General features: G+C 38.9%; 1 protein-coding gene across 4 annotated transcripts in view; it reads left to right on the forward strand.

Annotated features, from left to right (window-relative positions):
* The window catches only part of LOC127430406 (AF4/FMR2 family member 4-like), a 72,132-nt gene that overhangs the window by 40,188 nt on the left and 14,748 nt on the right, over positions 1–17,196 (forward strand). For all 4 annotated transcript variants that reach the window (XM_051680134.1, XM_051680136.1, XM_051680135.1 and 1 more), the window contains 9 exons: positions 2,566–2,610; positions 2,844–2,930; positions 6,367–6,397; positions 6,516–6,579; positions 6,799–6,891; positions 8,338–8,485; positions 10,419–11,237; positions 12,399–12,478; positions 14,986–15,193. In XM_051680134.1, the coding sequence (XP_051536094.1) occupies positions 2,566–2,610; positions 2,844–2,930; positions 6,367–6,397; positions 6,516–6,579; positions 6,799–6,891; positions 8,338–8,485; positions 10,419–11,237; positions 12,399–12,478; positions 14,986–15,193 (1,575 nt within the window). The remainder of the gene's footprint in view (positions 1–2,565; positions 2,611–2,843; positions 2,931–6,366; positions 6,398–6,515; positions 6,580–6,798; positions 6,892–8,337; positions 8,486–10,418; positions 11,238–12,398; positions 12,479–14,985; positions 15,194–17,196) is intronic.

Raw genomic sequence — 17,196 nt, forward strand, 5'->3', positions numbered from 1 at the left:
AACGTTTTATTCGCTAAAAAGACATGTGCATAAACTACGATGAAAGCACATTAACAGAATATATTCCTATAGAACTGAAATAGAATTGTAGATGTGCAAAAAAAAAAAAAAAGTCATGTGACTTTGCCTCAACAAGCCATTTAAATACGTGATTCGCTCAGAATATCATCAGTATCATCGCATAGGAACTCAAATGTTGCTCTGGTCATTCTGAAATGCCAGAACCATAGCCTGTCAATGCTAGAATGCTGAATGCTAGAAAATTGACGATTTTTGTTCTCTTAAACACATTGGATGGAAACGCTGCTTTAAGGCCCCTGCACACTTCCTAAGAAATGGGTGCGACGTCACTAAGAATAAAGGGCTCTATTTTTGTGAATGTACAAAGCGCAACACTATTTTGATTATATTTTCATTTCAAGTTTAATTTGAATTTAGAAATAGTTTTGGTTACATTTTTTTCATGTTTCAATAAATGAATTAAATTTTTCAAAACAAAATCGACCGGGAGAAGTAAAGTGCGTGCCGATACATCACTGTTAATTCTAGCCATGATTTGTGTGTCAGAAGATGAAAATTATTAATAATACTTACATTCTCTATAATTTAATGGAACGTACATCCAAATCTTGATGTCACAATTTTTATGCATATAAAAGGAGCGTGTCACTGCCACTGAGAAGAACCTCCAAATTAAATTGCCCTTGACCCAGCCCATTAGCACGTTGTGCACAAAATTTCACCCATTTCAACCCATTTGCGCCTAGACTTGGCGTATACTTGCAGGAAAATAACAATACTTCATGACCATGCCCATTGACTTTATGCTTATGACTTAAAGCATACTGCTGCGCACTAGTGCTCTTAAAATAGGGCCCAAAGTCTGGCCAAAAAAAGAGGTGTTTTGGAGTTTGTTTCAGTGGTTCCTAACAGCTCACCTGGGCAAACTTTCAGGAAAACTTCTTTCTGGCTGCTAAACACCTTTTTATTGCCATTGGTCCACGTCATCGGTAGGTGTGACCTGGAGCTCTGCCTACTTTGAGGCCAACAGCTAGTTCGCGTTCAGTCAGTTAAGATCAGTCAACGTGAACACACTATTGTGTAGAATTATTAGCGAGCTTCTGCAAATTTACTTACATCTGAACGATCGTTCCTGCAGAGAAATTTTCCAAGAACATGCCATGCGATTTAAAAAAAATATATATATTTTTATTTTTTTATATTAGTCTACAAAAGGAATCATATCTACTCTTAGGTGGCCATTTACTCTATTGTTGAAATGCTGCTTCACTCATGTGCCACCTGCAGCCAAAATCCATTCACACCCAAAGTTAGAGATACCTATCATTATTTTTTTGTCAGTATTCTACCCATTAACACTCTTTTGTACACCCATATTTGCAGTAGTATCAGTGTCATTATTAAGATAAATGTTCGAAATTTCACATTAGCTTCTGCATATATATTATTTTAAATCATCATCGAGTGGTTAAAACAGCGACTTTTATTGATCTTGTGTGGCATGAAGTCATTGATAACACATTTTAATGTCATATTGGTTGATGTTTTGCATCTATGTTGTAGTCTTGAGCGTTCTCATATTTAAATGCTCTTCTGAATGTTCGTCAACAGTATGTTGTTGCTCAGCTGTTTCAAACTTCTTTTTTGGCTCTGAGGGAAGAACAAAGAAGCACATCGCCATGAGTGTGCTGGGGCCTTTTTTCGCAATTTTTTGGATGAAAACATGACTACTCACACCTAGCGTTGTGGATGTGTTTGGCTACCGATTCCATTAGTCATGTTTCCATCCAAGTTAAGAATTTAATTTATGTGAAAAAAGGTGCGACTTTGTCTTTGAAAATACAGTATTTGGTTGGTCACGCGATGTCGACATGTCGGACCCAAAAAGGTGACCCACTCCATGTAATATATAAAACGCTTTTGGTAGGCTACTGATATGAAAGCAGTCTCTCTTTTTTTTTTTCTCCCCTTTTTCTCCCAATTTGGAATGCCCAATTCCCAGTGTGCTTTTAAGTCCTCGTGGTCGTGTAGTGATTCACCTAGTTGCCTCCGCGTCTGAGACAGTCAACTCGCGCATCTTATCACGTGGTTTGTTGGTGCGCGTTGCCACGGAGACATAGCGCGTGTGGAGGCTTCATGCCACCCACCGCGGCAACCACGCTCATCTCACCACGCACCCCACCGAGAACGAACCACATTATAGTGACCACGAGGAGTTTACCCCATGTGACTCTACCCTCCCTAGCAACCGGGCCAATTTGGTTGCTTGGGAGACCTGGCTGGAGTCACTCAGCACGAACTAGCGAGCTAGCGAACTCCAGGGGTGGTAGCCAGCGTATTTTACCACTGAGCTACCCAGGCCCCTTTTTAAAGCAATGTTAATTTCTTTATCGGTTAAACTTTTATTTGGAAGAACAAATTACTGAGTGCATCTTTTACAATTACCTTAGAATGTTACTCAAGCAACTTCGGTGCTCGGAGTGATTCTTTTATGGTATGCGACTCAATCTGCACAGACATTAATCATTTCACTCTGTCCTGCAGGGTTCAATGGGAGGAGATGCAAGCTGTGTTGATGAGATTTTGAAGGTAAGATTTTTGTCATCATTCCATTATTTTATTGATGATTTGCTGTCAGCAACAGAGTTATTGTAATCTGTTACATATTAGCAGAGGTATGCAAATCAAAGCGAAAGCACTTAGTTGGTGTCCTAAGACAGCATAGCTTTGGAAAAAAAAAAAAAAGAAAGATTATTGAGAAGCACTTTTATCTCCCATTTCTATGCAACTCAAGGTCTTTAATTTGCATCTTTCTCCCTCAGGAAATGACTCAGGTCTGGCCTCCTCCACTTACAGCCATTCACACCCCCTGCAAGACAGAACCTTCAAAGTTTCCATTTCCCACCAAGGTCAGTCATCAAACAGTCTCTGTGGTCACATAGCAACAACACACCTCTATCTCAATCCATTTTTAAATTGTTGAAGGATATAATAAAGACAATTAGCCATTCTTAAACCACCTCCATTCCTGTGTATGTGTAATACGTATGGGTGTTTGTTCAACTTCAGCACTTTTAGCGCTGTTTCACACTCTCACTAATTTATTTAGTTTGTCTACGAACAATGTGCAACAGTGTGTGTACATGCATCACAGGAGGTTTTTGGCATTTTTGTTCTAAAAGTCATTAAAATTCCCCCCCACAGAGGGGGGGCCTGGGTAGCTCAGCGAGTAAAGACGCTGACTACAAGCCCTCGAGTCGCGAGTTCAAATCCAGGGCGTGCTGAGTGATTCCAGCCAGGTCTCCTAAGAAACCAAATTGGCCCGGTTGCTAGGGAGGGTAGAGTCACATAGGGTAACCTCCTCGTGGTCACTATAATGTGGTTCTCGCTCTCGGTGGTGCGCTTGGTGAGTTGTGCGCGGATGCTGCGGAGAATAGGATGGGCCTCCACATGTGATAAGTCTCCGTGGTAACGTGCTCAACAAGTGACGTGATAAGATGCGCGGATTGGCGGTCTCAGACGCGGAGGCAACTGATATTCGTCCTCCACCACCCGGATTGAAGTGAGTCGCTACACCACTACGAGGACTTAAGAGCACATTGGGCATTCCAAATTGCGGAGAAAAAGGGGAGGAAAAAAAATAAAAATTCCCCTCACAGTGTGATTTCCAGCACATCTTAAATTCTGGATTGTGTTAGAATTGTGGAAATGACACTGATGGAATTGACATTTTCAATGTTTTTGAAATAAAATAGCCGACCCTTTTGTCTTGCTAAGGGTAATTTCGTAACTAATATTTATGCATCCTAAATACACACAATTAAATAATATTTAAAATAGAGGTCGACCGATAATGAATTTTGATAACGAATTAATCGACCAATAGTATTTTTTTAAAACTTAGACTATAGAATTATAAAAAATTCGTAGTCTTTCCATACAATGAAGAGCACAGTCATTGAGGCTCCAAAATTAATGAAATCCCGAAAGCAGTATATTGTGCAACCAAAATCCCAATAATAACCAGAAAAACTACGATTTTGTGCATAATGCAGAACTTGTAACAATAAACAAGCCTGAAATATAACTGTGGCTCTTATTTTGAAATGAAAGAGACTTGGCTGCATTACAGTGCTCTACAGTATATGTAAGAAGCTTTTTATAGCCTTTATATTCACCAGATGAACAGTTTTGTATAGTTTTTGTAGTTTTGTATACACGATCAGCTACAACATTAAAACCACCTGCCTAATATTGTGTAGAACCACCGCCAAAACAGCTATGATCCTTCGAGGCATGTACTCCACAAGAAGGTGTCCTGTGGTATCTGGCTCCAGGACGTTAGCAGCAGATCCTTACAAGTCCTGTAAGTTGTAAGGTGGGGCCTCCATGGATCGGACTTGTTGGTCCAGCACATCCCATAGATGCTCAATCGGATTGAGATCTGGGGAAGTTGGAGGCCAAGTCAACACCTTGAACTCTTTGTCATGTTCCTCAAACCATTCCTGAACAATTTTTGCAGTGTGGCAGGGCATTATCCTGCTGAAAGAGGCCATTGCTATCAGGGAATACCGTTGCCATGAAGGGGTGTACGTGGTCTGCAACAATCTTTAGATATGTGGTACATGTCAAAGTAACATCCACATGAATGCCAGGACCCGAGGTTTCCCAGCAGAACATTGCCCAGAGCATCACACTGCCTCTGCCGGTCTGCCTTCTTCCCATAGTGCATCCTGCTGCCATCTCTTCTCCAGGTAAACGACGCACACGCTCCCGGCTGTCCACATGATCTGAAAAGAAAACATGATTCATCAGACCAGGCCACCTTCTTCCATTGCTCCATGGTCCAGTTCTGACGCTCACGTGCCCATTGTAGGCAATTTTGGCGGTGGACAGGGGTCAGCATGGGCACTCTGACTGGTCTGTGGCTACGCAGCCCCATACGCAGCAAGCTGCGATGCACTGCGTGTTCTGACACCTTTCTATCATGGCCAGTATTACGTTTTTCAGCAGTTTGTGCTACAGGACACACACTCTTCTGTGGGATCGGGTCAGACGGGCTAGCCTTCGCTCCCCATGCCACGTCAGCCTTGAGTGCCCATGACCCTGTCACCGGTTGTCCTTCCTTGGACCACTTTTGTTACGTACTAACCACTGCATACCAGGAACACCCCACAAGACCTGGCGTTTTGGAGATTCTCTGACCCAGTCATCTAGCCATCACTATTTGGCCCTTGTCAAAGTTGCTCAGATCCTTACGCTTGCCCATTTTTCCTGCTTCCAACACATGAAATTCAAGAACTGACTGTTCGCTTGCTGTCTAATATATCCCACCCCTTGACAGATGCCATTGTAATGAGATAATAAATGTTATTCACTTCACTCGTCAGTGGTTTTAATGTTGTGGCTGATCAGTGTATGTAGGTTTTATATATTTCACCAGATGAGGTTTATTGATGAGGAATAAAAAAAAATCTGCATCTATCGGTATAGATTTTTGCAGATAACCGTTAATTCTAAAAAGCGACTATCGACAGAGATATATACTGATATATAGATTGCCTCTAATAAAAAATAAAAAAAGTATAATATGGCAAAATTACATCTTAATTGGAAATGACGCCCAATAGAATTATTCTGCTAACATGGGATATTTACCTTGTGTTTTCTTTTTCATTTCAAACATGCTCTTCACTTGAATCGACTTTAACAAGTACACTAAATAAAATAAAAAATAAAAAAAAAACTTCGTCAGGGGCTAAATAATTTGGTTTGGTGGAAATTACAGAAAAAAACATTCATTTTCTAACAATAAATATTGAAATTGTATGTTTATTTCACTCTTTGTTTAGATTATCATAGTTTTAATCCATACAATATTTTGTATTTTTATAATTAATTTTTACATTTTAATATTGAAAGTCTGGATCTGTAGTCTTAACTGTTTCTTATGCTTTTGCCATAACTGATCTTTTTATTTATTTTTTAACTGTTATTTGCATTTTAATGAACTTTTTATACATACAGTCTATATATTAGGGGTGTAAATATTTGCAATCACTTTGATTACTGTTCTTTACCTAACGATTATGACATGTCGTGAAACCTTAATTTGGTCATGGTTCGATCCGATTTGATGCATTATAGGTCCGATATGAATAAAGGATAACAATGTCGGTTGTAGCATAATGACTTCTGTACAGTATTTAAACCATGGAATAAGCGTAATAGATTTGCATTTCATGTAGAGAGAACATTTATTGCACCAATAATTACAAATGAAATACACACATGTAGATGTCTATTAATTTGTAACGGTTTTAATGTACCTTCTCTTTATTGTAGGATGGCCATCACCTGTCTTTTGGGGCACACAGTAAGTTTTAGAAATCCTTTTTGTATATTCTCCAGTGTCCCCTTACATAGTAACTCTTCATTGTTTTGTAGCGATTGAGTTTTATGTACTGAAAAGATGTCGTTTTTTCATCTCTCAGAAAAAACCTCAGGGAAGACCCCGTCCAGTCACCCGTCAAAGCCAGCCGACAGTGACCAAGCTAAGTGAGTCACCGTTAAACCTGCTGTTCACCTCAGAAAAGGTTGTATTGTAACCCAGTATGACATAGCATAAGGTCAGAAACATACTCTACGCAAGTACACAGGCAGCTTCCGGGAGCATATTTTTTTTTTATAGTTTTGGTACTCTGGGTCTCAACAAAACACGATAATAATATTTGGAGTTTAACTTTGAAATATCCCGTTTTCTTGCTCTCCTTTCAGCATGCTGCATGATGATCTGAAGCTCAGCAGCAGTGAAGACAGTGATGGAGAGCATGATCCTGCCAAAAACACACCCAGAAACACTTCAGCAAGGTGACTTACCCTCCCAACATCAAGCCTCACGTTTTAGCTTCAAACTTGCTATTTGGAGCCTATTTACTGATTCTTGATTGATCAGTTTGGTCTCTGATTGGGCATGCATATTCAGTTTACACTTGGTCACGTAAATGTGTCACTGAAAAATTAGTTAGATCCAGTCAACTTGAAGTGACCAAGTGCAAATACCCCCTTTAGAGATATGGTGTACTTTATTTTTTATTAAACATAGAGATGCACAATGTTGAGTGCCTGAGTAGTGTGTTGGGAAATACGCCTCTGTTGTTCCCATGGCGACGTGGGTTGATGGGGACATCAATGGTTTGGGAAAAAATCTGTGGTAAATTGGATGTTCTGCCACACTTCACATTTTCTAGGTGAATCCTGTAAGAAATGCACATATGCTTTTGGCTAATAAAATAGCTGACAAGAAGTTTGACTTCTTAAAGGAATAGTTCAGCCAAAAATGAAAATTCTGTCATTATTTACTCACCTGTTCCAAAACTGTGTGCCTTTTTTTCAGTGAAACACAAAAGGAGAGTTTTTGAAGAATATACTGGCTTCCCTTTTCCTATTCAGAAACAGTAAATGGCAACTGGAGCTTATAAGATTAAAAAAGAAGAAAAAGTGAAGAACAAGTTGCAGCGGTTCTCGAGTTAACTGCTCACTGGAGGGGAAGTTTGTAAAATGACTTCAGAAGGCTCGGACTATAGTGCATAAACCATACGGACCAGTTTTATGATACTTAAATGCCGCTTTTGCGTCCTTTTTGAATCCTTTTTTTTTTTTTTTCTTCCAATTTGGAATGCCCAATTTCCAATGCGCTCTTAAGTCCTCGTGGTGGTGTTTTGACTCACTTCAGTCCAGGTGGCGGAGGACGAATCTCAGTTGCTTCCACATCTGAGACCGTCAATCCACGCATCTTATCACGTGGCTTGTTGAGCGTGTTACTGCGGAGACCTAGCACTTGTGGAGGCTTCGCTATTCTCCACGGCATTCATGCACAACTCACCACGCGCCCCACTGAGAGCGAGAACCACATTATAGCGACCATGAGGAGGTTAACCTAACGGTACTCTACCCACCCTAGCAACCGGGCCAATTGGTTGCTTAGGAAGCCTGACTGGAGTCACTCAGCATGCCCTGGATTCGAACTCGCGACTCCAGGTGTGGTAGTCAGTGTCTTTACTTGCTGAGCTACCCAGGCCCTCATCCTTTTTGAGTCTTAAAAGCTTCAGTCCTGATTCATTGCAATTGCATGGAAAAGAGCAACCAGTACGTTCTTCAAAATATCTCCTTTTATGTTCCATGGAAGACATAGATGTTTGGAATAACATGAGAATGAGTAAATGGTGACAAAGACTTAACAAGTGTTCAGGTTATTGGTGTTTGTTGCAACAGGAAACATGAGGTAGAGGTAACCAACGAGTGTGTCTTTGTCAGTAATAACAGTAATAATAGCGAGGGTGCCGAGCGCGAGGACACCAGCAGTCATAGCGGCTCGGAGAGCAGTTCCGGTTCTGACAGTGAAAGCGAGAGCAGCTCGACAGACAGCGAGACCAACGAACCTCCACGTCCTGCGTCACCTGAGGTGAATCACCCATACAAACACACTCTGCACGCACATACAGTCACAGTAGGAGCAATTGGCCAAGAAAGCAAAATACAATAAAAAAAATCAAATCACTTTATCACTACACCACATACCCTAGTTTAAAGCCAAGTACATACTACACAACTCCTGTGCACACTTAGTGTTTTGTTTATCCATTGTGTTGGTGTGCACACTAAACGACTGAATCAACTGCGTCCCTGACTGAAGCTACAATCCTGCAATTCTTTCACAAGCTCACACACATAGCAGGGTGTTTCTTCAGTTTTGTATACTTTCATGTCACACTGTTTGATTTTTATTAAAATGTACAGGTGCACTCAGTAAATTTTTTTTTTTCTTTTTTTTTTCTAATTTAAAAAGTTTTACTTCTAAAGAAATGAATAGTAATATTGAAACATGTATAAAGTCATGACTGCTCACATGAGATGAGGACTCTAGTCATATCAGTAAGCTTTTACAAGCTGTTTTATTTTACACAGGGCAGGAGCGCCCTCATGGGGGCTGCCATGTTAGCATCACATGACCTACTACTCGCTTAATCTCAGTAACTGCCCTGTTATTGGACACTTTCACTCATGGATTAAATTAATCCTGGCTTACTGTGCATAATGAATTTCTACAATGGCATTGGTAACTGAAAACTACTGTGTTTGAATGATGCAGCATCCAGGCCACTAGGTGTCACTGTAAGTCAATGTAAGCCACTCCAACATACTTCAAAAAATTACTGAGTGCACCTTTAACAGATTAAAACTTTTTTCTTTTTTGTTATATTAAAACAGAAAACTGAAAATTCATTTCCATCAGCATAATTTCCTGCACAGATTTCAATTAAACACAATGCAGAATTTAAAATGTGCTGGAAATGACACTGTGGTGGCAGTTTTCATGACCTTCAGAAAAAAATGACATTAATCCAATGTGATGCATGTACATAGACCGTTGGACATTGTTAGTAGACAAATAAAAAATAAAAAAATGAGTGAAAATATTTTAGGGAGGCTTATCTTTCTAGAAGCCCACTGTGCGAAAAGTACATGAAGTCGATAAAACACCCAGCGGAGAGTTTAATGGTGATCAAACGGCTGGCAGCTGTATTTTCACTGATTTTCACACAGCAAAAAAATTAATAAAACAGACGAAAATATTGAGGCAGCGGGTAGGGAGACGTAGACGGGAGATTGATGTTTTATTTATTTTGCATCTCTTCTGCTCTCTCTATGTTTCATTGGCTGTTGCTCATTGCCGCTCTCTTGCTTGTCAGACAGTGCGCACACCTGACGACTCACTGGCCAGATTTCAGCAGGTTTGAAATCCATTGTAGTGTGTATGTTACACTGCTGTCAGGTGATGGGCACATGCTGCGATCTGACATTTCTAGTCGCAGACCAGTCGGCAATCCGAAACAAGGGCGAAGCGCTTGAGTCTTGTAGTGTGCAAGACGATATAAACAAGACAATATAAACAAGATAAACCGAATACACAATACACTAACTGCACGGTGTACAGTGTATGGTTGATTACTTCTGAAATATAATCTGGTACTACTGATTAAAAATTACACAACTAAAGTTGTGATCAGTGATGAAATTTGTTATATTATGGCTAAATTGTAATCTGTAGCATAATCTTTTAGATTACACTTTATAGGTAATCTAATCTGAGTACTTTTGGATAAAATCATTGCAATATTTGATGATTTTCTAATTTTAGGTTTAGTAAGTGCAAATTTACACTCCTTTCATTAAAGTATGAAATCAAACAACAATTTGCTATTATGTGCTTCTGGAGTGGACTTATTCTGGATACTGGAGAATAAAGAATAAGGACAGTTTAGTTAAATATAAAGATGAGTGCAAATCTGAGTTTGACGTTGCACTAAATGCACATTTCTCATTGGATATCACAGCGTGAACAGCCCACGGCTAACAAATGGCAGTTGGATAACTGGTTTAAGAAGGTGAACAAGTTATCCCCAGCTTCTCCATTGGAGAACAGCAGCACAACGCCAAGAAAGAAAGAGGGGCGAGAAACCTCAAACAGAAGCTACAGCGGCCAGAGCTCCAAAGATCCGACTCCCACCCCAGGACGAGACCTTCGGCCCACCCAGAAGGGCTCCGAAAGCTGGCGAGGACGTCAGAAGTCTCCCGCCCAGAGCGAGGGCGGAAGTCAGAGCGGGCGACGGGTGGTGGGCAAGAAGCAGCCCAGGAAGCCTGAGAAGCCTCCTGTCATAGAGGAACCGAAGGGTGGACTGAAAGTGGAGACCGAACCCTCACCCGAGATCCCGTCGCACAGGGCCCGTGCAGCCAACAAGGGCCCCCGCAAGCCCAACATCAAGAAGGACCCCAAAACCTCGTCTCCTCGTCCCGCTCTGGACAAACGCAAGAAACCACCCAGCAAGTCCCGTGAGTTTGTGGAATCTGATTCGTCGTCCTCAGACTCAGAAGGCAACGAGAGTGTCCCGTCTTCTTCGCAAACGCCAAGGGAGCATTATGCCGAGAATCCATCTGTTCTCTTCTCGCCCATGCTCTCACCGCTGAGTGACCCAGAAGAGAGGCTTCCGCCCAGACTGCTGGTGCAGATCGACCTCAGTCTTCTGTCCCGAGTGCCCGGGCGACTGTACAAGGATGCAGAGGTGAAGGTGGAGAGGGATTCTCCAGCAGAGGGCAAGGACTTCCAGAAGCAGCCTGGTGAAAAGGGAGCTAACAGGGGCAAGAGGAAACGGCAGGTTGGTGTCAGCCATTGTTCTTATAACATTTCAGGAGAATATTAGCTTTGTTGCAAAACCTATTGTGCTGCCTCATGTATATGTAGACATCTGCCTACTAGTGCAGCATCCTAACCACTATGGAACCACATAAGAGACTATTTTTAATGCCCTATATTGGGACTTTGCAAATTTGAATGTCACGCAAATGGTACTTCTCAAAATATTCAGAAACGTGTCAATATATAAATAGTTTAAGAGTGTAAAGAGACCAACTCGATTGCCTCATTCGCAATGCGGTCACTGCAGAGCTCTTTTGTTTGCTGCAATTCTCTGATTGGTAGATTTCTTTTCAGAATTATGGGTAGTGTAGTTCTTCAACACAAAAAAATGCTATTAAACACGATTTTAAAAAAAATAAGTTGAAATATTGCAGACTGATGGCTTCAACAAAGCATATACCATCGATTAGCAACTTTGGAGCTCACAGTAGGTCTGTCTTTAAAGGTTTATAAGTTATCATTAAAAATGTGTCCATAAAGAAAATGAATGGGGTTTTTACTCCAGGAACTATACTATTGCATTCTATCCATCTTTTTCCTGAACGCGGAAGTGTTCCACAACTAATTTTTGTTTTCTATTGTATGTTCTTAGTGGAGAATGTGATGTTTAGCATATTACATTTGTAAAAAAAGCATGTGGCTCCATAGTGCTGATACGGTAGAGAGTCGCAATGACCATTTTAGTTTAAAAACGCATTAATTCCGCTACGTTTATGCCTCTCACCCACACTGGAATTTTTATGCTTATTACAATGTGGTGTTGTTAGCTTAGCAACATGCTAACACCAATTTTTTAAATCAATTGTGAGTCGTGCACTTCATGTAAAGATGTCACACATAGTTACTGCCTATGTAGAGCATTTCCAAATCGATCTCTTCAATTTCAGTTATTTAGTTAAAATATTCAAGGCAGCTTACTAGGTTTTGGAACAGAGCCATAATGTTCATTAATGACAATCATAAATTTCACTATCCATAAGATAATTCAGCTTTACCTACTACAATAACAGAAGTAATTTTTGTGATTGTAGAAGCCTATTATTTGGTGTTGAAGAAATGAAGCGGAACCTAGTTTTAATTGTAAAAATGCCTTTTCTTTAATGTTATTTTGCTTCTGCAGAATGATGATGGTGGTGTCAAGCCAGAGAGTAAGAAAACCAAACAAGACGAGAAGTCATCACACAAATCAAGCAGTAAAGAGTGAGTTCATTGTGCTTTGATTTACATTAACGTAAATGCTTTGATGCCTCAAATTTGTTGAACTCAGTGCTTGAAGCAAGGTTATAATAGTTTGAAATTTTTTTCGTTTATTTCATTGTAAAATTTTCACTCCAATTTAGTTTAGTTTTCGTTGTGTTTGTCAGTTGTTTGTTTGCTTTAGTTTAGTTTTTCAGGTCATTTAGTTTTTATTTTAGTTTTTATATAAGGGATAAATGGAGAATGGGGAAAACAGGCATTTGTGTAATTGTGTAATAAGTAATTTATTGAACTTAACTACAAAGACCACTTTAATGCACCGGACATGAGAAAGTAACTCAACGCAACTCTGAAAACTGAATGTCAAACAAAACACTTTACCAGTTCCAAATGAAATGTAAAACAAATCACAGATTGACAGGGTAAGACAGAATGAGTGAGAAGACTGTGTGTGTGTGTGTGTCTTATGTATGTTGATATGTGAGCGTGGGGGGGGAAGAATAAATTACTGGACATTGTTATATTGTTTCTCTTCTCATCCCAAAAATGAAAATTCTCTTATCATTTACTCACCCTCATGCCATTCCAGATGTGTTTGACTTTCTTTCTTCTGCAGAACACAAATGAAGATTTTTAGAAGAATATGTCATTTCTGTAGGTCCATACAGAAGTGAATGGGTGCCAAAATTTTGATGCTCCAAAAAGCGCATACTGTAAAGGCAGGATAAAAGTAATCCATTGAACTCCTGTGGTTAAATCTTTATCTTCAGAAGCGATATTACAGGTGTGGGTGAGAAACAGATCAATATTGAAGTCATTTTTAGCTAGAAATTCGTCTCTCTTCCCAGTAGGGGTCAGTATGCATGATGAAGGTGAATCACCAAAAACACAAGAAGAATGTGAAAGTTCAAGTGGAGGTTAACTGAACAGGGAGGAGAATTTATAGTAAAAAAAAGGAATAAAATATTGATCTGTTTCTCACCCACACCTATCACATTGCTTCTGAAGGCATTGATTTAACCACTGGAGTCTTATGGATTACTTTTATGCTGATTTATGTGATTTTTTTTTTTGGAGCTTAAAAATTTTGGCACACATTCACTTTCATTGTGTGGACAAAAACTACTGAGAAATTCTTTAAAAAATCTTTATGTTCAGCATAAGAAAGTCATACACATCTGGGATGGCATAAGGGTGAGTGAACGATGAGATGATTTTCATTTTTGGGTGAACTATTCCTTTAAGTAAGGGATAATCCACGGCTAGATGTGCGTTAAACAAATGTAATGCACGATGTGGTGGCGAAGAACCACCCGCTGTGAAGGGAACAGAACAGATAATAACAGCCACATAATGTATAATGGTTGGCACTCCTCAGAACATGTAATATTTAATTCCTATTCTTTGTCATTTTCACATTAATGGGGAAAAACCGGTATTGCTGACATGACGGTTGGAAAAATAGCACTTTACTGTATATGTCCAAAACGCTCTAAACCTGCAGACTTTGACCTTTGAAACATCTATATGGTATCCATAAAGGCAGCACGATTGATTGAATTAAGAATGAAATCACAGTGTTGCACGATTTCATAACAGCAAATGTTGAGTGCTATAAAACAGTCTCCTTCAGAGTTTCAGTAAGAGATGTGTGATAACGTGTTGAGCAGGGCAGCAATATTAGATGATGTTTATCATATTACAGTATAAATTGTCTTGCCTCGTCTTGACGGACAGCGAAAGACTCGTGATGAGTCCCGGTTACCTTCTCTCCTCCTCTTTGAAAAAAAAAAAAAACCTGATTGCCAAATCATACTTTCCTCACAAGTGCTTTGGGTGAGTAATAAAGGGCTGATGAACACTGTAGTCTTTTCTGTGTTTCCTGTAGTGCTTCACAGGTGATTTAAAGACAGCACTGCATGGCTTGATGTTGTTTTGTGATGTGATGTTTAATCCCAGCTCTGAGACTATATTCATGTCCTGAAGCCGTATGAACAGATCTCACAATGTCTCATTACAGAGGACAGCAGAGTAGGTGCATTAATATAGAACGGTGATTAAAACTGACTGGAACTACCTGTGCATTAAACGGTTGTAAATAAACACATTCTTTTTAACATGTTAGTTATAATGAAAGTGTTAGGGAAGATATATACGGAAAAAAGTTTTGAGTTTTCATTTGTATAATCTGTTGAAGAGCCTTGCCGTATAATATAAATCCTAAATTTATAGATTTATTTTTAAATAAACGTATGTGGTGAACAAAATCAGTCTGAGTATCGTTTATTTATCAAAAAGTTTTTAGTTTAAAACTAACAAGGAGAGTACCTGTACTTTTTTTTTTTTTCCACTTCAAGCACTGGTTGAACTGAATGCAAAAAAGGTAAAACAAACGAATGGTTTACTTGAAGTTGACTGCATATTAAGCTGGGGTAGGAGAACGCTTTTTAACATCCCAAAAATGACATCAGATTTAATCTTAAATGTTAAAGTGCAAACATTTTCTCTAGCTCATCTAAGCGTGCTCAGGATAAGGAGAAGGAGTCGGTGCCCTCTCCGTCCATCACGCTGCAGCAGACGTCCAAGTCAGAACACCAGGGTCGCAAGCGGACGCTCAGCCAGTCCTCCACCTCTGTGCCCAGCAGCGGCAGCAGCAAGAGCAGCTCCAACTCCAAACACCGCAAAGGCGACGACAAACCCGCACGCAGAGATGCCAAGGTGCGTGTGTTGGACTTTGTGTTTGTCCTCCTCTCCCTTTGTGCGCACACACACACACACACACACACACACACATACGCCTGTGTGAACTTTATTATGGTGAGAAAACCTCAGGTTATCAGATCCCCCATCTACTCAAAGACAGTTCCCACACACTATGCTGCCAGTATTTACTGTCTCCACTGTTTTACATTACACATCCTGTATTGTGGATATACAGTATTTCTGGAGGTGATGTCTTTCTGCACTCATGTCTTGTATGTCATTAGTTACATTTAGGAATAGGAATACAGCTTAAAAAAAATCTGTTATATTCGCCTTTTCAAAAGAAAAATTATCCGCATTTTAACTTTACTTTTCACCAGTCAGTTTCGTCCTATATTTGCGCCTTCTGCCTATGTCTGAAAATATTTCTATATTTATGTATTTTCTCTGGAGTGATGTTGAAGGATGGTGGTGTTATCTTAGAAGAACCGTCATTTTAACCAAAAATCATTTGTTGCCAAGTACAATGGGTAGTTTAGTGGGTAGTTGATGTGTAACATGTCCATGTCAAAATCTTGGTTTTAATCAACATTAATGTTTTTGCTTAACATTTATATGGATAAATGTTAACCAAACGTGTGGGTCAGCTATGCGATGGATCTATTAATTTATTCAAAAATACAAAACAATTACTTGAATATACCTCTTCTATGATGATTTTCTTTTAGTTTGTGTTCAAAGCCATTTGGATATTTTTTTCTGTGACTTAAAATAAAATACAAATGTCAGGTGATGTAACCGTCCTGAGAGTAAAAAAGTCTTAAATTAAACCTGAAATTGTTTGAAACATAAAAAAAAAAAATTTTTTAAAAAGAGGAGTCATAATTAGTTTGGAACAATCTTTTATTATTATGATTCATTGAAAAATAAGCAGTGAACAAATTTTGTTTCAAAATATTATTAATATATGAAAAAGTTTTGTCCACCAAATTAAGTCAGGTGGTGTAACATGCAGGTAGCCATTTTGTTGTCATGTGACAAGAAATAAACAGAGAAAAAATAAATCACAAAACACAAAAGAGCCCTTTAGATCCTCATGACTGTATGTAAAGATTAAAAAAAATATCAGAGATTTTGACATTTTAGTGAAAACATTTTGTTCAGGTTAAATGGAGTAACCCCTGGGGAATGTTTTTTTTTTTTGTTTTTTTTTTTTTTTTGTTATATATATTAAAAATATCTTTAAAATATTTTACCTCAAATGTTTCAAAACTTTTTTGAAATTAATGATTAAGTTGATTAAGTACACACATTTATTCAAGGTGCAAGAATAATATATTTTACTTGGTTTTACCACTTGATTTTTATAAAGTCAATAAATCAGTTTTTGTTTGTAGAAAATGCTATAAATGTTTTTCAAAAATGTGTGAAATCAGCATGAACACAAATATGACATTTCCACAAACTTGACACGTGTTTTAAACTAGATTATTTAAATATTTCTAATTTTTATAATCTTGGACAAGCTTATTTGTCAATAACACGTTTATTTTAGGTGCCGTGACTGGTCATTTTTTCTCTTCAGTTTTTCAGTAATTTAAATTACATTTTGCCCTGACTAATTCATCTTAAATGCTCCTGCAGTGTGACAAATTAATATTTAATAGGACAAATATTCCATGTATTCTCTCAGTCAATATGGTTATACATAATAATTCTTTAAAAAAAAGCTTTGTCAGAGATGTTATTAATGCACTCCTACTTGCAAGTGGAAAGACAGTGAAGACTCGACTGTTGCGTAATTTTACATTCACTGAGCACTTTATTAGGAACACTATGGTCTAAAATAAAGTGCCCAACATGGTCTTCTACTCTTGTAGCCTGTCCGTCTCAAGGTTCAACATGTTGTGCATTATGAGATCCTATTCTGCTACCGTAGCCTTTCTGTCAGCTCGAACCAGTCTGGCCATTCTCCGTTGACCTCTCTCATCAACAAGGCATTTCCATCCGCAGAACTG

The sequence above is a fragment of the Myxocyprinus asiaticus genome, chromosome 40 (assembly GCF_019703515.2).
Source record: "Myxocyprinus asiaticus isolate MX2 ecotype Aquarium Trade chromosome 40, UBuf_Myxa_2, whole genome shotgun sequence".
NCBI lineage: Eukaryota > Metazoa > Chordata > Actinopteri > Cypriniformes > Catostomidae > Myxocyprinus > Myxocyprinus asiaticus.